Here is a 26152-nt window from a genome sequence, read left to right on the forward strand (position 1 = left end):
CTGCACTTGAGCGCCTGGTTCTTCTGCCTCTACCTCCTAAGAACTAGAATATTAGCTGCTACGACATGCAGCTCTCAACCTATGCTGTTTGAGAGCCTACTGTACGTTAGGAGCTGCATTAGCCCACTCTTAAACGAAAGACCAAGGAACTTTCTCTACTTTGAGAGACAAGCATACATAGAATTAAGAACTCAACACGGGAGAAACGAGACTCCTGACGCAAGATTCCTCATGTGCTGCAATACAGAGAAAACCCCTTTACATAACAGAGTCAGTCTTCACTGAGACTGCCCCGCCTTTCCAAAATCTCATCTATGACTTAGATTGGTCCCAAGGAAATGAAGAATCAATATTGTGATGTGTGGGGAAAAAAGGGAAGAACAAGGTAGCCTTAGGACAAGCACCCGAGCATAGAAAGAAACTAATTGATCTGTGTAAGGGTCTGAAATAATAAGAGTTTGTAACACTGACCTTCATTACAAGACAGGGATAGGGGACTACAAACAGAAGCCAAAACCCAACCCTGCAGCTGCCCACGCAGAAGGAAATTGCCTGAGCTGGGAGTTGGGGTTATTTTCTCAAGTGATCCTGGTTGATGTGGAAGTTGCTGATCTTTATTTATTTAATTTATTTTTTATTCCATGTGCACTGGCATTGGTGTTTTGCTTGCATGTATGTCTGACAGTGTTGGGTCCTCTGGAACTGGAATTACAGATAGTTGTGAGCTGCCTTGTTTTTTGTTTTTGTTTTTTTTAGATTTATTTATTTATTATATGTAAGTGCACTGTAACTGCCGTCAGACACACCAGAAGAGGACATCAGATCTTATTACAGATGGTTATGGGGGTTGCTGTGTACAGGGGTTGCTGGGGATTGAACTCAGGACCTCTGGAGGAGCAGTCTCTCCAGCCTGTGAGCTGCTTTGTGGTGCTGGAATTTGAACCCGATCCTCTAGGAAGAACAGTCAATGCTCTTAACCACTGAGCTATCCTGGAACCTGCTTTGTAAACCAGGCTGATCTTGAAATCACAGAGATCTTCTTGCCTCTGTCTCCCAAGTGCCTAAGCTACAGGTGTGTGCCACCACGCCCACTGCTGCTCTGTCTCTTTAGAAGCGGTTCTCAATATGTCTTTTTCTTTTGTGCTCCAGGCTTCAGTCGCCTGCCTCCCAAAATCTACTTCTGCATTTCCAGGTTTTGGGCCAGGGCCGCTAACCCGGCGCGGGGGCCTACCCAGCAGACTCTATTGGTGCTCAGGCCCCGCCGAAACCCGATGATGGTAGTAAATTTCACTTTCCAGCGTTCTGCCAGGGCTGGGGGTCAGGGAAAAGATGCTTTGGCCGTGGCCATGGATACCGGGAAGGCACCGCCTGTCATTCAGGCTAGTCAGCAGGAACTACGTTTACTCGAGCATTCGTGTTGTGCATTGGGCGAACGCGGATCGGAGAGGCGGGGTTTCCGGCGGTCTGGGATGTCACTTAGCAGACCGGCTTCAGGCCATACGGGTGATCAGGATTGGTGCTTGAAGGACCTGGCCGACTCTGCACTCTCCAGGAGGTTCTGGTGACCCAAGACTAGGGCAAGTGAGGACGGTACTCGCAGTTGCCCGATTCGAGCCGTGGCTCAGCACACGTCGGCAGTGCAGGCCAGCGGCCCTGCCTCCTATCCTGAGTTTCCTCCGTTGGCTCATAAGCCGCAGTTGAGGCCGTTAGGGTTGTGCCGAAGCCACGCACGCACTCTCCATCTCACGGCCACAGTCTTCTGGGCGTACAACGCCCTTTTCTGACCGGGAAACTGAGGCCTAGGCGGGCTGCGCGAGGCCGTGGGCGGGAACGGGCTATGCCCAGGTCTCCCGCTCGTCGTGCCCCGCCTCCACTGCAGATTCCGATGGCGGTAACCTGGCCGCTGACAGATCCAGCGCGGGTGAGTGTAGGGATCCTTTCATGGATGGATCCACTAGGTGTCCTGTCTTGCCCTCTTACTGTACTGTTGGGAAGGACCCAGTTGTTTCCAATACCATAGTCCAGGTCAGTAAGGTGTGCCGGTGTGGAAGCCTAACTTGTGACAGCCAAGTGGGTAAGGTCTGGGAGAAAGTTAAAGGAAAGCACCCACATGTGCAAAAACCAAGGCGAGACTTTTATATTTTGAAGTCTCTCTCTCTCTCTCTCTCTCTCTCTCTCTCTCTCTCTCTCTCTCTCTCTCTCTCTCTCTCTCGCCCTCTCCCCTCTCCCCCCTCCCCCCTCTCCCCCCTCCCCCCTCCCCTCCCCCTCCCCTCCCCCTCCCCTCTCCCCCTCCCCTCCCCCTCCCCCTCCCCCTCCCCCCTCTCCCCTCTCCCCTCTCCCCCTCCCCCCTCTCCCCTCTCCCCTCTCCCCTCTCCCCTCTCCCCTCCTCCCCTCTCTCTATGAGTTGGCCTCAAATTAGAATTAGATATGTAGCTAAGAAATGGTCTTGAACTTCTGGTCCTTCTGCCTCTGCTTCCCTAGTGCTAGATTTTCAGGCATGCACCATCACACACAGTGTATTTGGTACTGGAGATGGAACCCAAGACCTTATGCATACCATGCAAACACTACAAACTGAGCTACATCCCAGCCTGGAACTTAGCAATTTAGAAATGGAACGAGCAAGGAAGGGGAAGTCTTGTGTGTTTGAAATAGCAGGCAGAGGAGTTGGAACTTTGTCCCAAAGGCATTGGAAGACGTGGAGTGCTTTTAACATAGATCGGACAGTTTCCCAGTTAAGATTTTTAAAGCATGATTTTCTAATTTTTAATTATGTGCATTTGTGTGTGGGTATATGCATGTGAATGTTGGTTCTCCCTGGAGCTTTGTTATAGGCACCTAGTGTGGACACTGGGAGCTGAATTCATGCCCTCTGAAAGAGCAGCACATACTCTTAACCACTGAGCTATCTCTCTAGCCCCAGGTTTTGAGGGTTTTGTTTTGAAAGGCAATCTCACTATGTAGATCTAGCTGGTCTGCAACTTGATACGTAGGACCCTTGAGACAGTGTCCCACTATGTAATCATGGCTGTGCTGGAAATGTACAGTTAGACCAGGCTGTTCTTGAATTCACAGACATTCACTTGTTTCTGCCTCCAGAGTGTTGGGATGAAAGGCATGGGCCACCACACCCAGACCCCCAGTTAAGATTTTAAAACCATCTTCTCTTTTTTCTGAGTGTAGAACAGACATGGAGGAAGTATTATGTAGAACAGAGGCTGTTACCTCTTGGTCCCTGTGAATGGGATTAGTTATGGTGGTCCCTGGACGAGATTAGTTATGGTGGTGGTTAAAGTGGCTGGATTATGAGTAGATCTGCTGATGTGCCAGTTTTGTGTGAAGAACTCTCTCATTTGTCAGCTCTAGTACCTGGGAGGATGGAACTACTGTAGACATGGGAAAGACCAGGTGTGTGTGATGTCCCAGAGTGGACTGATTGATGGGTCTGAAGTAATAGATATCCAGTTAATTGATCCTATTGTCTTGAGCCAGGACCTAGGAATTGAAGAGAGATAGTGCACTGGCTGGTTGCTGGTTTTGTGTGTCAACTTGACACAAGCTAGAGTCATTAGAGAGGAAGGAGCCTCAGTTGAGAAAATGCCTCCATGAAATTTAACTATAAAACATTTTCTCAATTAGTGATCAATGGGGGGAGGCCCAGCCATCCCTGAACTAGTGGTCCTGGGTTCTAGAAGAAAGAAGGCTGGGCAAGCCAGCCATGGAAAACAAGCCAGTAAGCAGCACCCCTCCAAGGCCTCTGCATTGGATCCTGCCCAGTTAGAGTTCCTGTCTTGACTTCTTTCAGTGATGGAAAAGTACGCTGAATAAACCCTTTCCTTCCCATGTTGCTTTTTGGTCATCAATACTAAGACAGATAGTTTCATAGACTTGATTAGGGTTGGTTGCTTAGGATTTGAGAGCAGTGAAGAGAGGCTTGTGGTGCCTGAGGGGAAGAGTCCCACAGATGGCTGAACAAGGGTAAGAGTTGCTTGAAAGCAGAAAGGAAATGGAGCATTGGTATAGAGGCAAGAAGGATTGACTTTCTGTATGTCTACTAGGTTGATAAGGCCACTCCCACCTCCCACCCCCGACACCCTCACACCCACAACAGTAACTGAGATTGTCTACTTATTCCCAAGGACCATTTTTTTTTTAAACTCATGTTTTTGAGACAGGGTTTCCCTACATGGCTGTCCTATGGCTGTCCTGAAATCACTATGTAGACCAGGCTGGCCCTGAACTCACAGATATATGCCTCCCTCTGTCTTCTCAACCAGTACTACAGGGAAGGAAGATAAGTGTCCAAGAAGCATCTCCATTAGGATAGGGAACTGGTTCCTGCCTCACCCAGCCATAGCATAGACACTATCTTATTCTTGCTGATGTAGGGCTTGATGGCCTTTGAGGATGTGGCTGTGTACTTCTCCCAGGAGGAGTGGATGTTCCTGAATGCGGCCCAGAGGGCGCTGTACCGCCATGTAATGCTGGAAAACTTCGCACTTGTAGACTCCATAGGTAAACCCCCGAGTTGAGTCCTCCATTGGAAGCAAAACTGGGACCAGGTATGGCAGCCAGCTGAGCACACCAGGTTCGGGAGCCATTACAACTGTCCCCTCTCCCTAGCTGTTTATGAGTATGGCCCTCTATCCATGGGCATGTGAGAGGAAGGTTGGGGCCCTTATATAGTCTGATAAACTTAACCATTTCCTGCATCCCTGGGTTGCTGGCTGGCTACCTTCTTCTGTGCCTGAGTTCTAGCACCTTCCTTTGGAGCAGCTGATCTAGTCGTTCCTTATGGGAACCCTTGAGCTGGGCCTGTGATCCTCCTGTATGGTATGACCTTTGGGGTTTTGGGTGCATTGATTGCATGATCAATGTCCATGATATTCCATATCCTGCTCTCTGTTGGGGCTGGACTGTCCTGAGCTATGACTGGCCTCACATGCTCCTTTTCCCTTCCTAGGACCCTCTGTCTCCCGGCCTCGTGTGATCATCCAACTCCAGCGTGGCGAGGAACCCTGGGTTCCCAATAGGACAATTGCAGGCCCAGGCAGGGGCACCCACAGGAGATCCAGCCTTGGTGAGTTGGGCTTCACCTAGGATGTACTAGGGCCAACCTGGGCTACTACATTCTCTACTTCCTGGTTTTATAAACACCCTCCTTTCCTGTCTGGAGACAATTCTCTTCCCTTTCTGAATCTTTTCCCTCATCTTGTGGCCTTTCCTGCCCTTAAAGGAGAAACTTGAAGGGCACAGGTGCTGTGTCCATGCAGGATATATTACTCCTTTTGAACCACATGCACAGACACACCCACCAGCTGGGTTTCCCCATTGAGCTGTCACATCTGTAGGGTCAGTCCTTCTTCTCAACTGTTGTTTGAACACTTCCTGGTTGGGCTGTTCCTGGCACTGTGCACACAGCATTGGCCAGGACACTGCTGAGTAGTATAGGGAGAATGCCTGGGAAAAGCAGTCTTCAACAGGATTGATAAATAGTGCATAGACTGAAGGGATGAACACAAAGAGAAAGGAGGTTAGGGAGTGAGGCTTAAGAGAAAGGAACCAGGACATCCAGTACAGAGGTCCTGACCAGAGAGGGCTATAGCTATTAGGACAGACTCTTTCCTACCAACTTCTCCCAGGGCCAGCCCACGCTTCTGGTTTTTTGTTTGGTTTGTTGGTTGGTTTTTTGTTTGTTTGTTTTTCTTCTCCCACCCTTTACACTTAGTTCATTAAGGTTCCCTTGACTGCCCAGGCAGTTTGCTGTGGTCACTTTCTGACCAGATGACCCAGGTAACTATCTTTCCTCTGCCTTCAGGATCCAATTACAGTGCAAGGGACAGACATGTGTCTGGAGCATCTCCAGGGGCCACCTGTGACAGGCCTGTTAGGATATCTACTAGTCTTCTTCCTCCTGCTGGTGCCTACCCTGATGCAAAAATTCTGGAGGGACACCAAAGTGCCTGCCCATCTCTACAGAAAAAACCCACAGGGGTATCAGTGATTTACTGGGAGCAGCTACTGCTAGGTTCTAGCAGCAGTGAGGCAACTGTCAGCCTGCGATTGACCTCCCCAGTAGGGGTTCCTGAGAATGGTTCATCTAGAGTGAAGGCCTTCTCTGACCTCCTGGCCCCAGGGAAGCAGCTACGGGTAGCAGAGCAGCAAAAGCCAGAGATGCAGCTAAACCCTGGGAGAACTTTCCAAAGTATCCCAGATCTCCACGAGGCTGAGGAGGGACATGGGATAAGTGGGGCTTGCCATGAGTCTCAGGGAGACCCCAGTGTTCCAGAGGCCCCGATATGGGATGAGCTGGGAGAAGCCCTCCAGGCCGGCCCAGGCCTTTTCTCTGGGGACAAACCTTTTGAATGTAGGGCGTGCAACAAAGTGTTTGTGAAGAGCTCAGACCTCCTAAAGCATCTGCGCACTCATACTGGAGAGCGGCCATATGAGTGTGCCCAGTGCGGCAAGGCCTTCAGTCAGACATCTCACCTGACTCAGCACCAGCGCATCCATAGCGGTGAAACGCCCTATGTGTGCATGGTGTGCAGCAAGGCCTTCCGACACAGCTCCTCACTGGTGCGCCATCAGCGCATCCACACTGTCGAGAAGACATTTCACTGCAACGAGTGTGGCAAGGCCTTCAGCCATGGCTCCAACCTCAGTCAGCACCGCAAGATCCACGCAGGAGGGCGTCCCTATGCCTGTGCACAGTGCGGCCGCCGCTTCTGCCGCAACTCACATCTTATCCAGCACGAGCGCACGCACACAGGCGAGAAGCCCTATGCCTGCTCCCTCTGTGGCGCAGCCTTTAGTCAGGGCTCCTCGCTCTTCAAGCACCAGCGTGTGCATACTGGAGAGAAGCCTTTCTCGTGTCCACAGTGTGGCCGTGCCTTCAGCCACAGCTCCAACCTCACACAGCATCAGCTGCTGCACACTGGCGAACGTCCCTTCCGCTGCGGCGACTGTGGCAAGGCCTTTGCCAAGGGAGCAGTGTTGCTCAGCCACAGGCGCATCCACACGGGTGAAAAGCCCTTCGTGTGCACACAGTGTGGCCGCGCTTTCCGTGAGCGCCCCGCCCTCTTTCATCACCAAAGGATCCACACAGGAGAAAAGGCCCTGCGGAGGCCCAGGGGCAACATGCACTCCCAGATCGGGTCTCTTGGGGTATCCTTAGATGGTACACATCCAAAGGCCACTTTAGACCCACCAGCAGTCCCAAATATTGCTGAGGCCTAAGGTCATAGTTGTGCTCTTCTCTGGAATCCCTTTCACTCACTGTGGAAGAGCCTGGATTCTCAGCAATTCACTGCTATGTGAGCCAAATACAAGGAGGACTTGCCAGTCAAGTCAGTTCCATTTACAGCTATATCCTGAAAGAAGCTGGAGGAGAGGAATCTGTAGAGTGCATGTACCCCCTGTACTGGTGGGGCGGGCAGCGACTGTCCCCAGAACTAGTTAGTGGGTGACCCACAGACTTTGATCTCCATGTTGATGCCACGTCAGTGTTTCCTGACTATGGCTATGAAAACAGGAAAAGAGCATGCAGGAGGTGGGAGCTCTCAAACTAGCAGCTGAAGACACAGCCCCAGTGCATTCCATCTCCTTGGTGCAAGCCTCAGGCAAATGAACAGTTTGTTTCGGAACCTGAGCTTTTTCCTCTGGGAAGTGAAGAGGGAAGGAGCTTTGGACCAGTGGAAGATGATGCTATAAAATATTCTAGCAGCTGGATATAGTGACGTATGCCTTTAAACCCAGGACTTGGGAGGCAAGGGCAGGTGTCTCTCTTGTGAGTTTAAAGCCAGCCTGGTCTACATAGTGTGTTCCAGCTCCCAACTAGAGAGAGTTACACAGTGAAACCATCTTTAAAATAATGTAAATGTTCCAATGGGATCCAAATAAAGTGCAAGTAGGCTCACAGCCAGCTATGTGCTAGGTGCTATGTGCTAGGTGCTGCCCAGACGGCAACTGTGGGCCTTGTGTCGGTGTCTCTGCTTCAAGCAAGGAAACGGAGGATGCACAGAAGAGTCGTGGCCTAGAGCACACAGCAGAAGCAGGACTGAACGCAGATGGACTTCTCCAGTCTCCATCTACAATCCCTTCCCTCTAGTCTACCAGGCCAGGCTCCAAGGGCTGGCCTAACCCACCAGTGGGAAATGGAGGCCTGGAGGAAAGATTGTGGCCCTCGGCTCTGCAAGACAGATAAGAGTGCTGGCTGCTCATTCAAGCCTGTCGTCAGCCATTACCAAAGCCATGCTATATGAGCCTTACCTCTGAAGTGGTGCTAGTAACTGAGAGGAAATGAGACAGGGCTGCTTATGTTTGCTGGGCTTAGCCATCATGCACCCACCTGTCCCATCCGGTCCCACACATACGAGTCCCGAGGTAAAGAGCTGAGCAGGGAAGCCTTGGCGTTTCCTATGACTTCTGAGACCTCTCTAGTGTAACAACCCTAAACCTTGAGGGCAGATGGGTGCGTGGGATTCAGTTTGCTTGCTGTGGCCTTTAGCAGACCAGGTCTCATTGGACCTGAGGTAAGACCAACAGGGAAATGAATGCCAGTATTTAAAAGGTAAAACAGATATATACTGTAATTTCTTACCTAGATAGGAAAGTCCACATCTCTTGACTCCAGGACATGCCTCCTGGTTTTTACTGCTGTTGTTCATAGTTCATAATTATATGTGTGGATGCATGTATGTAAGGCATACATGTAGAAGTCAAAGGACAATTTTCAGGAATCAGTTTTCTCCTTCCATCATATGGGTGCTGGGGATGGAGCTCAAATTGTAACGCTTCATAGTACATGACTTTAACCACTGTTGGCCCTGATATTTTTTTTCAGACAGGGTCCCATGTAACCCAGGTTAGCCTTGAACTCTGTAGCCAAGGCTGGCCTTGAACTTCTGTTCTCTTGCCTTTACCTCCTGAGTTCTGAGACTACAAGCATACACCACCAGCCTGGTTTATTCAGTACTAGAGATTAAACCTGAGGCTGTGTGCCTATTTAGCAAGCACTCCGCCAACTGAACTATATCCTTCTCCCTCAGTTTCAGGTTTTAATTAATTCAAAGAACTAGGCTTGGTGTGGCATGTCTGGAATGCCCATAGTCAGGAGGGAGAGGTAGAGGAGGCAATTCAAGGATAGTTTGAGGCCCTGTGTTTTGTTTTGAGACAGGGTTTCTTGTGTAGCCCTGGTCACCTAGAACAGGATGGAGCTCTGTAGACCAGGCTGGCCTGAATTCAGAGAAATCCACCTGCCTCTGCCCCACCAAGCACTGGGATGAAAGGCATGTGCCATCACAGCCCAGCATTGAAGCCCCTATCTTAAAAAGAAAAAACTGAGTTGATACACACCTGTGTGAACAATACTTGTTTTTACCTTAGAGAAGATATTAAACGGATGTTCACAGACATGATATTGAAGTAAGCACAGAGGATTTGGCTTTAATCTGGGTTCTGAGGTCACAGAGATACAGCTTATCTGTAGCCCAGTGTAGGATGGAGTCATCTATGTCCCTTTGGTGGCCACAGGTAGGTGGGGGAAGCCAGGAGGTCTAGGAAAAGGCAATCTGCTCCAGAGCAACAGTTCTGTTGAAAGATGAGCCTTTGTGGAGAGAGGAGGGTGGGAAGAATGAGTCACTGCTATGAGCACGTCTGCTGTTGAGGATGAGTGCATGTGTAAAGTTGAGTCCAGCTCTTTAGGAACTCCCGTCCCGTCACCTGGAGGTATAGTGGTGTAGACCTGTAACCCTAGCACTTTGGGAGGCTGAGACAGGAGGATCTGAAGTTAACCCTCCAGATCAGTGTGAGGCTACTGAGAAAGTCTGCAGAAAAAAAATTACACAGGTCAGATGTCTAATCCCAGCACACAAGAGACAGAGACAAGTAGGACTACATAGCAGTTGGAGGTCCATAGTGAGACCCTGTCTCAAAAAAGCAATAAAACCATCTTGCAGCTACCATCTATGCATAAGACACACCTGTCCCACCCATCTGCCAGTAGAGTCAGACACATCTGTCCACTAAACCTCATTAATTCATGAAAGGAGGGATGCTGTACAGGATCCAGCTGCCCAAGACCCTGTAAGAGAAAATTCTCTGAGGTAGGCCTCCTGATACCCAGTAGGCCCACTGTCAGCTCCTCTCGGATGGAACTATGTAACGCCAGGAAGGCCCAGGACCAAAGATACGTTGAGGAAACTGAGTTCCCCAACAGTTCTCTGACAGTCCTGAGCCTTCTGGGATCCACAGACTGGAATTGTTACCACCTTCTCTTCCTCACCAGCCTCTGCTTTTAAGCTGAGTGCTTTTTACCTCCACACTCCTTGGATCTACCTCTTCCAATACCGAGAACTGGCCTGCGCTCCCCTATGTGTGGGAGTTCCCCAAGAACTACGGCTATACTGGGTTAGCTCCTCTTAACAGGCTACGCTTGTAAAAATGCCTATGGGTTTTCTAAGTCAAATGTTAAACCAGCTAAGCTTGGTAGCACCTGCCTGTGTTCTCAAAGCTGAGAAAACTGAAGCTGCAGGTTACAGAAACCCTGTCTTAAAACAACAAAACCCTCACCTCCCAATCCCACAAAACCAAATAAACACATGCACCAAACTTCACCTTTGGCTCTACAGCTGAACATGATGCACCACACTCCACACTTGGCTGTAAGTCTGTAGGTGAAGATGGAGGGGGGGTGGCATTCAAGGGAAATCAAATACTGAGCTGACACTGGGGGTCTCTCTCTCATGATTTTCCTGGGCAGCCGTAAACCTATACTCCAACTGGAAGAAAGCCTCTTAGGTCCCACTTGGTCAATGAGTTTGTTAGGGTTACAAGAGTAAGCATTTGAGGAGTGAGAGTGGCTAAGCTGCCCACAAAACACTCAGAGGGCCCTAATGACTGGGTCCAGCCCCTCCAGATGCATGGGGTCCAAGCTCCTCTGTGCAGAGTAAAAAGCCTACGCTCAAGACTTGAAAACCCACCAACTCCCCTACTCTGGAACGTCCCAGCGCCCCCCGATTCACCTGAGCAGAGGCAACCATCTTCTGAGTTTTTCCCTCCCAATAAATCTCCTGTCTGAGGTTTGTTGTGTGCTGTGACTTTGTAGTATCCAACTTCCAGGATACCTTTCCCTTCAGAACTGTAACACTGTCATTGGAGAAGGCTTTCTCCACCCATAGCTGTAACATTACAAGAACATGGGTGACTGAAGAATCCCAACCCTAATCAATTTTTTATCTTAAAATTTATCATTTCTAAGATCACACACAGTTGGGCAGGAAGGACTGGTGACAAAAATGTTTCCCCATCCCAAGAGAAAACATGAACATCCAAGTATTTTCAGTACAGTTATCTGAAGACTATTAATGAGGGGGTAATTACATAGTTACCTCCCTCCTCCGAGCGCTTGCTCACCCGTGGGCCTACTGCCCCCACAATATCCAGGGAGCTTAACGGAGATCCCACAGAGGCCATAGTGGGTATTCCTCGCCTCCCACCGGGATTCCTACTGGTACTGTCTGGAACAGTCTGGGATGACGCCTGGACTCAAGAGGCCAAGAAGCCTCTACCTAGGCCTTCTCCAAGGCAGGACGACCCTCACGGCATAACTCAGAGAACAGTTAAAGGCCGTAGGTTGTGCGCTGGCTGTTACCTAGGAGACACAAGGAGCGCGAGCCCTTTGGGGAGCGCCAGCTCTGATTGGTCAGGATGCCCTAACTAGCCAATAGAAACCAGTTCCGCTGTGCACATGCGTCAAGAGGCTAACCCCCAGTCTGGGTCGGCTGTACGTGAGTCCTACGGCTGAGGTTGCAAGAGAAGAACCGCTGCCAAGTCAGGAAGGGGAACCCCCGGAACTCTGCGGCAAAGCGACCCCGAGGAGAGGAACGAAGAGCCTCCCGCGTTAGAGGCCCTGGAAGCGTGCTGTCGTCCTTGCTGAGGCTCACGGGAGACGTAGTCCAAGCGGAGGGGGCCGTTCCTGCGGAGCAGGTGCAGGATTGGCCAGGCTGGTAGGCTAACGGGAGAGGCGGGGCGATCTGTGAGTGGTAGTGGGACGCGCTCCGTGTCACTTCCTGGAAGTGCCTCAAGCTTCTCGGGCTCCCCCACGCGTCAGAGGTGAGCGCACTCCTAGCTGTGCAGGCGCAGCTTTATAATCCCCCTCCTCTGACCGCCGAGAGTGCCTCCCAGCCATCGGACCCACCCTTTTTCTGTGTCAGAGCCTGAGACCCCAACTCTGAGTGTCTCCTGAACAGGCCAGATGTCTCAGGAGAGCTGATTTCAATCCAGAACTTCTTAAGAGCTGGGACACAGGTTCCAGCTGACTACACCCAAAACGGGGCTGTTTGATTTGGCTTTTGTTTCGGGGTTTCACATGCATAGGCTGAGGCAGTGTGAGGCATCCACAGTTCAGTTGTGGTCAGTGAACTGTGTCTGCCAGCCTATATAAGCCCCTGGCAGTGCACCCAAGCTTTCAGCGCTGCCCCCCAGGTGATGTACTTGGGCCCCAGAGTCAACTCTTCAGCTAGCACAGTGGTCTGCCTCCTGCCTGAAGCCTCAGGGCTTCAGGTTACCCTGGATGATGGTCCGATCTATGTCCTGCTTGAACTCTTGTCTACTGGGGAACCACTTTCATCTCCCAACAGCCCTCTGTTTTACCCAAATATTTGAGCCAGTAATTTGCAGTTTTCTAGAAGATCCTTGGACACCTTCTACTCAAGTCGTTATCTTCAAGGCTTTCTCAACTACTGTGGGCCTGCACCTTCCATGACCTTCCTTGAAGTTCTCCTGCCCACAGGGTTCTCTTTATGGCTTCTAGGAAGGATCTGGTGTATGCCTTCTGACCTTAGATGACATTCTTCCTTTTCTGTAGGTAGGACCCTCTGTCACCTCCAAAAAGACCCTCAAAACAAGAATGCCATCTCCTCTGGGTACCCCACACCTATCCTTCAGAGACTCCAGGACCACCCTTGAGGAGCCTGAGGCTGCACGACTCCATTTCCGGGGTTTCTGCTATGAGGAGGTTGAGGGACCCCGAGAGGCATTGGCCCGGCTTCGAGAGTTGTGTCACCAGTGGTTGCAGCCTGAGTCATCCTCCAAAGAGCAGATGATAGAGTTGCTGGTTTTGGAACAGTTCCTGGGTGTGTTGCCTCCTGAGATCCAGGCCTGGGTTCGAGGACAGCGACCAGGAAGCCCCGAGGAGGCCGCTGCCCTTGTTGAGGAGCTGCAGCATGATCCTGGACAGCTGCTGGGCTGGGTGAGTGCAATGACATTAGCTTCTTAAAGGGACAGATTGAAGGGAGAGCCCCTGTAACATGCTTCTCTTCAGATCACAGCCCACATCCTGAAGCCAAAGATACTTCCTCCAGTCCAGAAGATGGAGGAGTCCTCAGGGAGCCACCACATCTCAGCAGCAATGGAATCCTCCAAGGCAGGCCCAGCGGAGGCACCGCAGGACGCAGGGATAGACAGATCTACCCAGATCAGTTGCAGTGTGAAGGAGGAAGTCAGTGCTGATGGGCAGGAGATGGGTGAGGGGATGCAGCATCTGAACTCAAATCCCTGGGGTGTGTGGGGTACGGGGGGGTGGTTAGAGTAAGGTGCTCTAGGAGAGGTTTTGCAGGGCTGCGACTCCTGAAATGAGTCTGGACAATCCCAGCTGAGATAAGGACTCTGGAGAGACCATAAAGCTGAATTTCTGAGAAGGAACAGGGTGATCTCCCCCATGTCAAATTGCAGAGGCGGGCCAAAGGCCAATGCAGTAACAACAGCTTGATACTCCTTCCCATCTGCCTCTCTTTCTCAGTATCTCCAAGCACCCTCCTTCCAGCCCAGGACCCTGAGGGACATCTTGAACATCAGGAAACAGCCTCCGTATCGTTCCAGCCAGGAAGAATCCAGGTAAACAGCCTCTAGCAGGCCTTGCATGTGGGAGGAGGAGTGTCTCTGGTGGCTTGTGTTCTGCCCTACAGTTTTGTAGGATCCCCTGCCAGTGACTCATGTGGTTTTTACTACTTCTGAGTAGTAAATACCTTCCCTCCCATCAAGTCCTATTGGTAGCCTCTCATTAGAAAGGATTTAGGCCCCAGATCCAGAAGTGGCTAGAACTGGTGGGCATGGATTTCTCACCTCCAGAGAAGTCAGTTACTGGAAAGGTTTACAGTATACACAAGCCATGAGCCAGTTGTTATGTGTACAGTTGGGGAGGGGATGGCCATGCAGGATTCCTGCAGTCCTGAGGTCAGATCAAAATTCTCTTCCCGAACATTCCTCAAACCCCTTCTACTGCTCTTTTCAGAGTACAGTGACACAGAGGCTGAGCTTAACCTGCTACCTGCATGTGTATAGTTAACATGGAGAGAGTAGAGATCTGTCCCCTCTAGGTTCTTTCTGCTTCTGAGCCCTTACCTTCTTTCTCAATAGAATGTCTAGTTAGGGTGTGCTTCAAGGTTAAGAAACCCTTCTTTGATCCCTCTCTGGTATCCTGCTCCATTCCAGACTAATAACACCTCTAGATGTAGCTGTGGCAGCCACCTTCCTTTCTCCAGATTTGCTTTGGCTTGTCCTTCAGGGTTATTTTTCTCAACCTATCAAAGACCTATATGGCAGATTTCAGGGCAAGGGATTCTTTCCTTGGTATGGCCATCACAGCACGCATGCATGCCCTCGTGCACACACACACACACACACTGTCTTGCCACCAAATTGCCCCTCTTCAGACCTTGCTTGAACCGGCTGCCACCTGGCACAAAGCACCTAAGCTTTCTCTCTCCATCGCCTTTACCTACTCACCTCATCACATCAATTCCTCCTCCCCCTCTACCCCTTTGTGTGTGTGTGTGTGTGTGTGTGTGTGTGTGTGTGTGTGTGTGTGTGTGTGTGTGTGTTGGGAGGCAGTTTGAGACAAGGTTTCTCTGTGTAACAAGCCCTGGCTGTCCTGAACTAGCTTTGTAGACCAGGAACTTCCGAGTACTGGGACTAAAGGTGTGCTCCACCATGCCCAGCTTCATTACTCTTTTTAATCTTCCTCCCCACCACATCCTGTTTTTGTTCTGTTTTGTTTTGTTTAATCTCTCTACAAAGCCCCAAATGTCCTGGATCTGAGTATGTAGACCAGGCTGACCTCTGCTTCTGAGCACTGGGATCAAAGTGTGCACCCATCATGCCTGGCTCCTTAATCCTCTTTCTAAAAAATAAAATGAAATAAAGGTTTTGCAAATGTAGCTCACTTGGTAGAGTGCCCACCTAGCATGCATGAGGTCCTAGATTTTATCTCCAGCACTGCATAAACTGGTAATCCCAGAACTCAGGAGGTAGAGTCTGGAAAATCAGAACTTTCAAGTTATGCTCAGCTACACAGTGCATTTGAGGCTAACGTGGGCTACACAGACCCACTCTTTCTCACAGGCACTTCAATAAAGGCCAAAGAAAAAGCTCTCACCCCAAGGAAGAATTTTCAGTTTTGTTAGTCAGTGTTGACAGAAGGTAGCTGAAGCTCAGGTAGTATCTGGCCTCTTACTGACCTCCCAGCATATCCTGTTCATAGTGTAGTGACTAGAAGGATGGGACAGCCACTGTGTCTTTCTCCAAGACCTATCCACAACTTCAGTCCTTCAGACTATCTCTGAGATAGACCACTGAGAAGACAGCGATGGTAGGTTGAACAGATGAAAGCTGACACAGTACTCACAAATGCCAGTTCTAGCTTAGTCCTTAGCCTGCTGCAGATGGAGATTCAGTAACCTGCCACCCACGGGGTAGTGGGTAGGAAGTGAGGCTACCTGGGAGAGGCAATGACTGGTTGCATCCTTGCAGGAGTGGGGCCTGATGGACTCATCACAAAAAGAGCTGTGCTGGGGTGTGATGCCGGAGAAATACAACACAGTGGTATCCCAGGGTGAGGATCAATGGCCCTCCCTGTCCTACCTTCCCTGCCCCATCCTCCACATACCTCCCACATGTACTCGGCCCCCAACTGGGGCTCCCAGTGCAGTGGCCTAGCATCCAGCTGCATCTCTCTTCTACCAGAAAGTGCCCACTCCCATACTTTTGTGCAAACCCTTATGTGTCCAAGCCCCCAAATGAATGTTCTTTCCTCCCTAGCAAGCCTGCCGCTGCTACAGCCAGAGACACATGTTGACTCTGAGCTGAGACCAAAACAGGAGACCCCACATGAAGGATCAGAGTCCCTCGGGAGCCATCCCCCAGAAGTGGGAGCCATTGCAGATCCAAGGCTAGTTCAAGCCACTCCAAGTGAAAGACAGAGCCCTTGCAAGGACCCTCCAGGCTTGTCTCCTACACCACTGCTTGAAGCCCCAGCTAGGCCCACACCTCGGAAGCTGTATGTTTGTGAGCAGTGTGGCCTCAGCTTTGATTGGAAGTCAGTTTTCATCATTCATCTCCGCACACACACGAGAGGGCCAGGCCTGGAAAGACCATCACAGGTAGCCTGGGAGCCGGCCATGCGGCGCTCCCCTGGCCTTCGGGCCTATACCTGTGTGGAGTGTGGGCGCAGCTTCAGCTGGAAGTCACAGCTGGTCATCCACCGCAAGAGCCATGCAGGCCAGCGGCGCCACTTCTGCGGGGACTGTGGGTGTAGTTTTGACTGGAAGTTTCAGTTGGTCATTCATAGGAAGATCCACCAGCCAGAGGACCCATGAGTAGCTGGAGAGGCATGTCTCACCCTGGGTGCCTCCAGCCCCTGATGCACCACTTCTGGCATCCTCTTTAGCCAAGAGGAGGTTCTAAGGCACCCCAAGTAAGTCAGGGATTGCAAGAAGATTGCCCTGTCCAATGCCAGGTTATCCAGTGTATGGAGAGGAGGCTGTTCCCTTCCTTTGGTTCCTGCTTTGTGGAGCCAGGCCTGGGTTGGAGTTACTAACCTATGACTGGGGTCCAGCTTGTGCAAGAGGTGGACACTCCCTGCTTCAGGATGCTCCGAAATCACTTAGGTCCCTCCTAAGTGGCTGGGCAAGACATCTCTGTGCAAGATACTGGAAACCACATCTGCCTTTCAATCCTGCTGCATGCGACCCTCAGACTAACATGTTAGATTTCTAATGTAAGTTTTACTTCTATAACAAGAATTTCTAAGTAAATATCCTGACTTTTGGTTCCACTGACCAAAAGAGCAGCTGTGTGTGCTAGTTAGCAGGCCACAGGAACCACAGGGCAGCCGGGCCCTGAAGATCTAATTAGTCACTTCTCTCCTCCAGCTACCCAGTTTCTTGTCCACACACATTGCTCCCCACCTCCCTGGCCTTTGAATTCCTGAACTTGGATGGACTTGGATGAATAGTTGACTTTTCTTTGGGAGTGAGAAGGGACAAGAGTGGCTTCTGAGAAGTTAGACAACACGTAGGTGCCTCAGGCCATGCATGCCTCTGGGTGAAGGCTACACCCCACATAGCCAGTTCACTACTAAACCGGAGGACAAAGGGCCACTCCCTACTGCCCAGGGAACAGTGACCCTCTGGACAGTCACTCAGGATCTTTTCAGTGCACGGTGTCCTATTAACTATGCCTGTAAACTAGGTAGATCAAAACAGATTTACTTACTAATTGTTCCGACATCAAAGCGCTGAAGCAAGTCACACAAATCAAAAACAGACTCACCCTGGAAGCTACCTGAGACCCTTGGCTGATGACCTCTTTTTCCATCTTTAGCAGTCGGTAGTTGTTTACCTTGGTGAATCATTCATATTTGATTTCTGTTTGCAGGGCCTTTTGAGTGGCATGGGGCCCGATATTCCAGGGTAAGGTGATCACCTTAAGCTCAGACGATAAAGTGGGACCTTTCTTTTGTTTGAGACAGGGTCTCCTAATGCAGTAGCTGCTAACCTCTAACTGGTCCTCCTGTCTCAGCTTTCTATATGTTAAAACAATAGGCTTATACCACCAAGCCCAGGTTGATATTTTTAAATTCTATGTATGTTTAAGACAGTCTCACTTTAATGCCCTCAAACTATCTGTAGTCCTCCAACCTCAGCCCCTGAGTGTTGGAATTAAAGTTGTGTCATTGGGCCAGGCTAAGACTTTAAATTCTTTTAATTTTAAAATTTAGAAATACAGAGCAGGATTCAGTGTTGTAGGCAGATCTCTGTTAGTTTGAGGTCAGACTGCTTTATATAGTGTGTTCCAGGATAGCCTGGGGCTATGTAGTGAGATCCTGTCTTAAAAATAAATAAAGAAATAAGCAAATAAATTCTGAAGATGGGCACATCAAAGTGTCATCTAGAAACCTGAGTTTTCAACACTGTCCATTCTTGCTCACTAATCCAGTCTATTGTTTTAGGTGTGTGTGTATATATATGAGTGTGTGTGTATGTATGTATGTATGTATGTATGTATGTATGTATGTATGTATGTATGTACATACATATGTATATGGAAGCCTGAAAAGAGTATCAGGGTCTGCAAGGCCCTGGGTTCAATCCCCAGCTCTGAAAAAAAGAAAAAAGAAAAAAAAAAGAGTATTAGGGTCTTCACCTCTGCTTGTTAATGTTCATCCTGGAATCCAAACACCAGTGACAGACTCAAACTCTGGTCCTGATGATTTCACATCAAGTGCTTTTAACTGCTGAGCCTGTCTCCAGCTCACAACGTTATTGAAGATTTGCTTCAGTCTGAGTCCCTCTGTGCTGCTCACATGTTCCTCTTCTTTCATGTCCCGTTCTTCCTGCTCACGAGTGCTGTAAGTTTTCATATGTTCCTTAGACTGTTTGCCCATTCATTATAGTTGTCCTAGACAACTGAGAGCAGTGTCAATCCCTACAGCAAGTTCCAGAATCTGCTCTTCACAGGTTTGTGTGTTGGTTTGTTTGTTCTTTTGGAGGGGAGCTGAAATGATCTCTCCACATAGCCCTAGCCTGTCCTCAGCTTCTTTTTATTTAGTGTGCATGTGTCTGTGCATACACACATATCTGTGTGAGTTTGCATGAACCATATGCATTCACAGCACCCACATAGGTCATAAGGGAGAATAAAATCTCTGAGACTGGAGCTACAGGTGGTTGTGAGCTACCGTATGGCTGCTAGGAGCTGAACCAAGGCTATCTGCAGAAGCAGCAAGTGCTTTTAACTACAGAGCTATCTCTCCAGTGCCCTACCTTAAGTTCTTGATCCTTTCCATTTTTTTTTTTGTTTTGTTTTTTTTTCCGGAGCTGGGGACTGAACCCAGGACCTTGTGCTTGCTAGGCAAGCGCTCTACCACTGAGCCAAATCCCCAACCCCTCGTTTTGTTTTTTTGAGACAGGGTTTCTCTGTCAAACAGCCCTGGCTGTCCTGGAACTTTGTATATGTACTACTGGTCTTGAACTCAGATATCCACCAGCTTCTGCTACCTGTGTGCTAAGATTAAAGGTATGCAGCATAGAAGATGTTGTCTCTGTGTGTGTGTGTGTGTGTGTGTGTGTGTGTGTGTGTGTAGGTGTGTAGGTGTACATATAGGTATGTATTATATATTTTATAATAAATAAAACATACACATATGTGAATAGTGTCCTGCCTTTATGAGAAGACCTGCAGGTCAGAAGAGGGCATCGTATCTCATTTAGATGGTTATGAGCCACCATGTGGTTTCTGGGAATTGAACTCTGAACCTCTGGAAGAGTAGTCAGTGCTCTTAACCTCTGAGCCATCTCTCCAGCCCAAGACTTGTCTTAATTGTCAAACAGTTTGTGTTTGTCATAGCTGGTCATGGTGCAAACCTGTAATCCTAGCAGGCAGGAAGGTAAAGGCAGGAGGATCAAGAGTTCAAGGTCTTTCACAGCTAGCAGGTTCCAGCCTGTGTAATCTGAGACCCTGTCTGATAAAACAAAACAACCTCAAAATAAAACAAGTAAAACTGTTATTATCTTTTGGTGGTTTTTCTTTTTTTTTCTTTTTTCTTTTTTTTCTTTTTTTTTTTTTTGGAGCTGGGGACCGAACCCAGGGCCTTGCGCTTCCTAGGCAAGCGCTCTACCACTGAGCTAAATCCCCAACCCCTTCTTTTTTTTTTTAAAGATTTATTTATTTACTTTATGTATGTGAGTATACCGTAACTGTCTTCAAACACACCAGAAAATGGCATTGGATTCCATTACAGATGGTTGTGAGCCACCATGTGGTTGCTGGGAATTGAACTCAGGACCTCTGGAAGAGCAGTCAGTGCTCTTAACCACTGAGCCATCTCGCCAGCCCTTTTGGTGGTTTTTCTAATCATAATAAAATGAGAACAAAAGACAGAATGCAAAGAGTGTTTGGGGTGTGTGTGTATGTGTGTATAAGTGTGATATATGTGTGTTTGAATGGAGGGTACACGTGTGTCCAGGTATTGTGTGGAGGCCTGAAGTTGATGTTGGGAATCTTCCTCGTCCTTCCAGTTTATTCTTTGAGGCAGGGTCTCTCAATCAAACTAGTCTCTCCACCCATTTTTGCCCTGGGGATTATCTCTGAATTCAGAGGCTGCCATGACAAGAGGAGACACCACATCCACCCAGCATTTATGTGGGTCCAGAGATCCAAACTCTTGTCCCCTTGTTTGTACCATGATCACTTTCAAAGATGAGCCACAACCCAACAATTTATATATACTCTTGGGGGGAAAAAAAAGCTACAGGGGCTGGAGCAGTGGCTCATCGGTTAAGAGCACACTGTCTGCTTTTCCAGAAGACCTAACTTCAGTTCCAGGGGATCTGGTGCCCTCTTCTGGCCTTCATGGGCACTGCATACACATGGTGCACAGACATCCATGCTGTCAAAAGACCCATACATGTGAAATAAAATAATATATAAAAAAGAAAAGAGAAATACCCTACACCGAGTGGTACATGTAAGAAAACTTCTATGAGACGAGAAGGCCCACAGAACCTGATCATGCCCACATTCTAGTCTGGAATTTAGAGCCTCCATAGCTAGGAAAAGAGGGTAATGTGCTGGGGTATAGCCCATTTTGGAAAGAGTACTGGCTAATTTTATGTCAACTTGACTCGAGCTATTGTCATTTAAGAGAAGAGAACCTCAATTAGGAAATGTCCTTCCTTAAGATTGGGCTGTAAGGGGTTGGGGATTTAGCTCAGTGGTAGAGCGCTTGCCTAGCAAGTGCAAGGCCCTGGGTTCGGTCCCCAGCTCTGAAAAAAAGAAAAAAAAAAGATTGGGCTGTAAACAATTGTAAAGCATTTTCTTATTTAGTGATTGAAGAGGGTGCTACCATCCTGGGCTGGTGGTTCTGAGTTCCATAAGAAAGCAGTCTTAACTGGGCAGTGGTGCATGCCTTTAATCCCAGCACTTGAGAGGCAGAGGCAGGTGGATCTGTGAGTTCAAGGCCAGCCTGATATACCAAGCAGTTCTAGGATAGTCAAGGCTACATAAAGAAATCCTGTTCGAAAAACCTAAAAATTAAAACGGGGGAAAAAAGAAGGAAAGAAAAGAAAGCAGTCTGAACAACCCATGAGGAGAAAGCTAGGAAGCAGTGCCCCTCTGTGGCCTCAGCATCAGCTCCTTTCCAAATCCCTGGGTGGTTTGAGTTCTTGCATTGGATTCCCTTAATCAATTGTGATTCAGGTTATGTAAGCCAAATAAATCTGTGCCCCCCACGCTGCCTGTGGCCATTGCAATGGTTTGAATGAAAATGGCCCCATAGGCTCTTAGGGAGTGGCACTATCAGGAAGTCTGGTCTTGTTGGAATAGTTGTGTTCTCCTCAGAGGAAGTTATCACTAGGGGAGGGCTTTAAGGTTCAGAAGCTCAAGCTGGGGCCCAGTGTCGTTATTTTTTCCTTCTGCCTGCCTATCCTGATGCAGAACTCTCAACTACCTTCCTGCACCATGTCTGCCCGTGCACTGCCATGCTTCCCACCTTGCCAGTGATGGACTAACCTCCGAAATGTAAGCCAGCCCCAGGGAAATGTTTCCCTTCATAAGAGTTGCCGTGGTCATTGTGTCTCTTCACAGCAATAGAAACCCTAAGGCAGTCACAGGGTTTCCTCACAGTGATAATAACCTAAGTAAGTAAGTTTTTGCCTAGCATGCACAGAGCTCCACGGTACTGCGTAAACTCTGCGGTGGCACATGCCTGGGTGGCACCAGCAGGCCCTTCTTCAGTGACAGGTTCATGAGGGGTAGAGCTGTGAATGAGAAAAATAAGGAAAACAGAAAAGCAGGGACCAGGAGGTCTTGCATAAGCCAATGGCGTAGGCCAAGCAAGCTTATTAAGAAGTACAGCATCTTATTCATAGTCTTCAGGGGGAAATGGGACAGTCAGTGGAAAGCTATCCTACAATGTGACAAAGTCAGCAGGAAGCTAATTAAGCAACGTGGCATAAAAGGAACACAGGATATCTCAAGTGTGGGACCGATAAGCAAAGCCCCTCAAGGGGTAAGAATTGGGTTCCTAGGATCTAAACTCACAGCTCCCTCAAGGCCCTGGCCCCAGGCCATTACTGGCTTTGCTAAATCTGTTCCTGGTTTTAGGTGAGGAACTACATTTGTCTCCACACATCAGGGCTTCAGGAAAAGCCTTGGATTGCCCTGGTTCCCCACACATGCCTATGAGGGTCAAGCTGTCAAGGTCATCTTGGCGACATCTTGAAGTCAACCAAGGATACACAGATTGATCAAAAATTTTTTCTAAAGCAATAAATAAAGTGGATTAAACCACTTTGTACCTATAAAAAACCAAAGAAATGAGAGAATGTTAATGCTTGCAAGAATAAAAAGATTGAAGACTTGGAGTTAAGAGCACTGGCTGCTTTTGTGGAGGACCCAGGTTCAATTTCCAGCAACTACACGGTGGCTCACAACTGTTCATAACTTCAGTTCCAGGGATCTGGGGCCCATTTCTGCTCTGATGGGCACCAGACATGTGGTGCACTTGACATACATGCAGCTGAACACTCATAAAACAGATAACTCTTATTAAAATATATTTTAAAGGTGATTAAATGTACCGAATGAAAAGACATAGGGTTTTTTTGTTTGCTTGCTTTCTGCTTTTTGTTTTTTTTCAGAGTATTTTAACAACTTCATGAGAACATATTTTTAAAAATGTATGAGAAACAGCTTTTCTTATTATTTATTTAAATACTTACCAATATAGGGTCTTCCTATGTAACCCTGGCTGGCTTGGGATTCATTATGTAGGGGCAGACTTGCCTCCAACTTGCAGCAACCCTCTCCTCTCTGTCTCCTAAGTACTGGGATTTTAGGCACATGTCACCACAATTAGCTTGTTTTGTTTTTGTTTTGTTTTGTTTTCTTTTTTTTCCGGAGCTGGGGACCGAACCCAGGGCCTTGCGCTTGCTAAGCAAGCGCTCTACCACTGAGCTAAATCCCCAACCCCTTGTTTTGTTTTTGGAAGTAGTACCTTGCAGCCCAGGCTAGCCATGAGCTAGCCTGTTGCTCTCATGTTCCATGTATAGCACAACAACTACCTAAAAAAAACATATTCTCTCTACCAGACATGCAAAGAATATCAGAAATCCAGTTGTTTTAATGAAACGGGGGGGGGGTTAAAAAATACTTGTGTTAATATATAAGGGACTAATTCTGATTTAGACATGGTATCACTCACCTGTAATCTCAATACTAGGTAGGCTGTGGTAAAAGGATTAAAGTCCAATGTTAGCTTGGGTAAGTAGTCAGCCTCTGTCCAAAATACACAAAGATCACTTGGGGCAAATATTTGCCACAAATAATACAGGGTTTCTTTGGATGACCCTGGCTGTCCTGGAACTTACTCTTTAGACCAGGTTGGCTTCCAACTCACAGAGCTCCACCTGCCTCTGCCTTTCTAGTGCTGGGATTAAAGGCTTTGCACCACCACCACCAGGCTGAACAATCTCTTAAAAAAAACAAAACAAAACAAAACAAAATTAGGGCTGGAGAGACGGCCCAGCGGTTAAGAGCACTGACTGCCCTTCCAGAAGACCTGTGGTCAATTCCAGCAACCACATGGTGTCTCACAACCATCTGTAACGAGATCCAATGCCCTCTTCTGGTGTGTCTGAAAATAGCTACAGTGTATGCATATACATAAAATAAATCTTTAAAACAAACAAACAAAGTCAAAGAAAAAGAAACAACAGAGCCATTGCAATCATAACTTCACAGCCACTGTGGTTTCTAACCAAGGGCTAGCAGGAAACAGCTGCTCACCAACAATGTGATTACACTTCTTTTGTGGGAGGGGGCTTTGGGGGAAGTAGGGTAGAGTTGGCCTCCAGTTCACCCAGTAACAACTGGCCCTGGGGGCTGAGCCACAACTCCGGCAGGACTTGCCCTGTCCTCCAATCAACACTTAAGTACCTCAAAGCACTTTTGGGTCCTGACCTACAAAGAACACTTCCCAGAGACCTCAGCATTCTGTAGCCTGCAGTTCTTGGAGTCACTCTTAGGGGCATTTCTGGTCCCAAAATTTCTGAGGCGAGGGATGGGGGTGAGGACACTCAAAACTGTCAATCAATTCATATGAGTACTCCTACCTCCTGACAGTACAGACCTCATTTCCAGAGGCCATTATGATAAGGACCGGAGATAAAAATAGGTCAGGAACTCCAGGGCAGAGACCCCTAAACAGCTGTTCTGTTCTTGTGCTTAGCCAGAAATGCCACGGGTCCTGACTTGGCTGGAGTCCAAAGTTGCTAGACTAACATTCTAGGTTCCTGGTCTGTGTTTGTCTTATCTCCTTCCCTTAAGCTAGCATTCCTACCCAGAGGCAGCACGGGAGAGTATGAAAACTTCCAGTCTAGACACTAATCCCTTCTGGTAAATACCTTTAAAATTGGGTCTCTATGTTTTAACAGTTTATTCAAATTCCCAAATTTTAGCCCATCACCTAAATGATTTTACGTTCACAACTCTGGATAGGGGAATGTTCTTTCTCTTTCCCATTAATTTATTTCTTTATTCACTTTACATCCCATTGCAGCTCTACCTCTACTCCCAGTCTCCCTCCTTACACAGCCCCTCTCCCATACCCCCTTACCCCACTCCTCTGAGAAAGAGAATGTCCTCCGCCAAACCCCGGGTACTAACCCATCCTGGCACTTCAAATCACTGCAGTACTAAGCACATGCTCTCCTGCTGAGGCCAAACAAGGGAGCCCAGTCAGGGAACAGGATCCATACGAAGTGTCAGGGTAAGCCCCCACTCCAGTTGTTGGGAGACCCGCGTGAAGACCTAGCTACACATCTGCTACATATGTGCAGAGGGCCTAGGTCCAGCCCATATAGGCTCTTTGATTGGCTCAGTCTCTTGGAGCCCCCAAGGGTCCAGGTGAGTCGACTCTGTTGGTCTTCTTGTGAAGTCAATATCCCCTCTGCCTTTCTCAATCCTTCCCCCAACTCCTCCACAAGATCTCAGGAATGACGTCTTGGACAAGTGAATGTTACAGTACCATTAGATGTCACTGAGGCTTTAAACTCCACCTACCCTTTCCCTCATATTCTGGCTAGTCATCAGAGAGAAGGGAGCCTCACTTGAGAAGATGCCCCCATAAGATCCACCTGTGGAAAAGCCTGTAGAGCATTTTCTAATTAGTAATTGATATGGGAAGACCCATCCCATTGTGGGTGGGGCCCATCTCTGGGTTGGTGGTTCTGAGTTCTATGAGAGGCTGAACAAGCCCGGAGGAGCAAGCAGTCCTCCGTGGACTCTGTGAACTTCTGCAGCCAGGCCCTGCTCTGTTTAAGCTCCTGTCCTGACTTCCTCTAAAGACGGCCTATGACATGTAAACCACATAGAGCCTTTCTTCTCTATTTTGCACTTGGTCATGGTGTTTCATCAACAGCCATAGTAACCTAACCCTAAAACACATGGTAACACCAGAAGGGTGCACAGCAGCTTTGTCACTCCTTGTGCTTTAAAATAACATATGAGGGGCAGAGAGATAGCTTGGTAAGAGCATATGCTGCTCTTGCAGAGGACCTGAGTGCTATTCCCAGCACTTACACCAGGTGGCTCACAACTCCAAGGGGAGGCCTCTGATCTCTGTGGGTACTTGCACTCACGTGCACATACTTAAGCACACGCATGCACATAATAAAAACAACGAAGAGTTGGCCATTGTGGCAGAAGCCTTTAATCCCAGCACTTGGGAGGCAGAAGTAGGCAGATCTCTGAGTTCAAGACCAGCTTGGTCTATGTAGTTTCATATCAGCCAGGGCTACACTCAAAAGACCCAGTC

At 48.6% G+C, this 26152-nt stretch overlaps 2 protein-coding genes and 1 long non-coding RNA gene across 45 annotated transcripts; 2 read left to right on the plus strand and 1 right to left on the minus strand.

Annotated features, from left to right (window-relative positions):
* Nucleotides 1–1467: 1467 nt before the first annotated feature.
* Zfp324 (zinc finger protein 324) lies at nt 1468–10608 on the plus strand. 3 transcript variants are annotated; one of them, NM_001400923.1, is given in 4 exon segments: nt 1468–1921; nt 4389–4515; nt 4964–5080; nt 5819–10608. In NM_001400923.1, coding segments are annotated over 4 exon segments (1746 nt in total). In that variant the 5' UTR covers nt 1468–1837; the 3' UTR covers nt 7237–10608.
* LOC148007240 (uncharacterized) lies at nt 9419–11636 on the minus strand. Of its 10 annotated transcripts, none has more exons than XR_015649781.1 (4): nt 11413–11636; nt 11022–11177; nt 10615–10667; nt 9419–9824 (listed from the first exon to the last, which is right to left on the minus strand). It is a non-coding gene; the product is annotated as an uncharacterized LOC148007240 (long non-coding RNA). The 10 variants fall into 10 exon arrangements; XR_015649780.1 differs by having other exon boundaries at nt 11388–11636; XR_015649782.1 differs by lacking the exon at nt 11022–11177 and having other exon boundaries at nt 9419–9604.
* Nucleotides 11637–11742: 106 nt separating this feature from the next.
* Zfp446 (zinc finger protein 446) lies at nt 11743–22700 on the plus strand. Of its 32 annotated transcripts, none has more exon segments than NM_001427845.1 (6): nt 11743–12005; nt 12866–13249; nt 13322–13523; nt 13799–13893; nt 15808–15889; nt 16096–18237. In NM_001427845.1, coding segments are annotated over 5 exon segments (1278 nt in total). In that variant the 5' UTR covers nt 11743–12005; nt 12866–12907; the 3' UTR covers nt 16653–18237.
* Nucleotides 22701–26152: the final 3452 nt, after the last annotated feature.

The sequence above is a fragment of the Rattus norvegicus genome, chromosome 1 (assembly GCF_021556685.1).
Source record: "Rattus norvegicus strain SHRSP/BbbUtx chromosome 1, alternate assembly SHRSP_T2T, whole genome shotgun sequence".
Lineage (NCBI taxonomy): Eukaryota > Metazoa > Chordata > Mammalia > Rodentia > Muridae > Rattus > Rattus norvegicus.

Bases quoted from the DNA above. Each gene is read 5' to 3' on its own strand.
- Zfp324 (XM_087576016.1), top strand. From the start codon at position 6,175: ATGCAGCTAAACCCTGGGAGAACTTTCCAAAGTATCCCAGATCTCCAC.
- Zfp446 (XM_087553976.1), top strand. From the start codon at position 12,908: ATGCCATCTCCTCTGGGTACCCCACACCTATCCTTCAGAGACTCCAGG. The intron at 13,250-13,321 runs GTGAGTGCAATG...GCTTCTCTTCAG, and splicing joins CTGGACAGCTGCTGGGCTGG to ATCACAGCCCACATCCTGAA. The intron at 13,894-15,807 runs GTAAACAGCCTC...GCATCCTTGCAG, and splicing joins TCCAGCCAGGAAGAATCCAG to GAGTGGGGCCTGATGGACTC.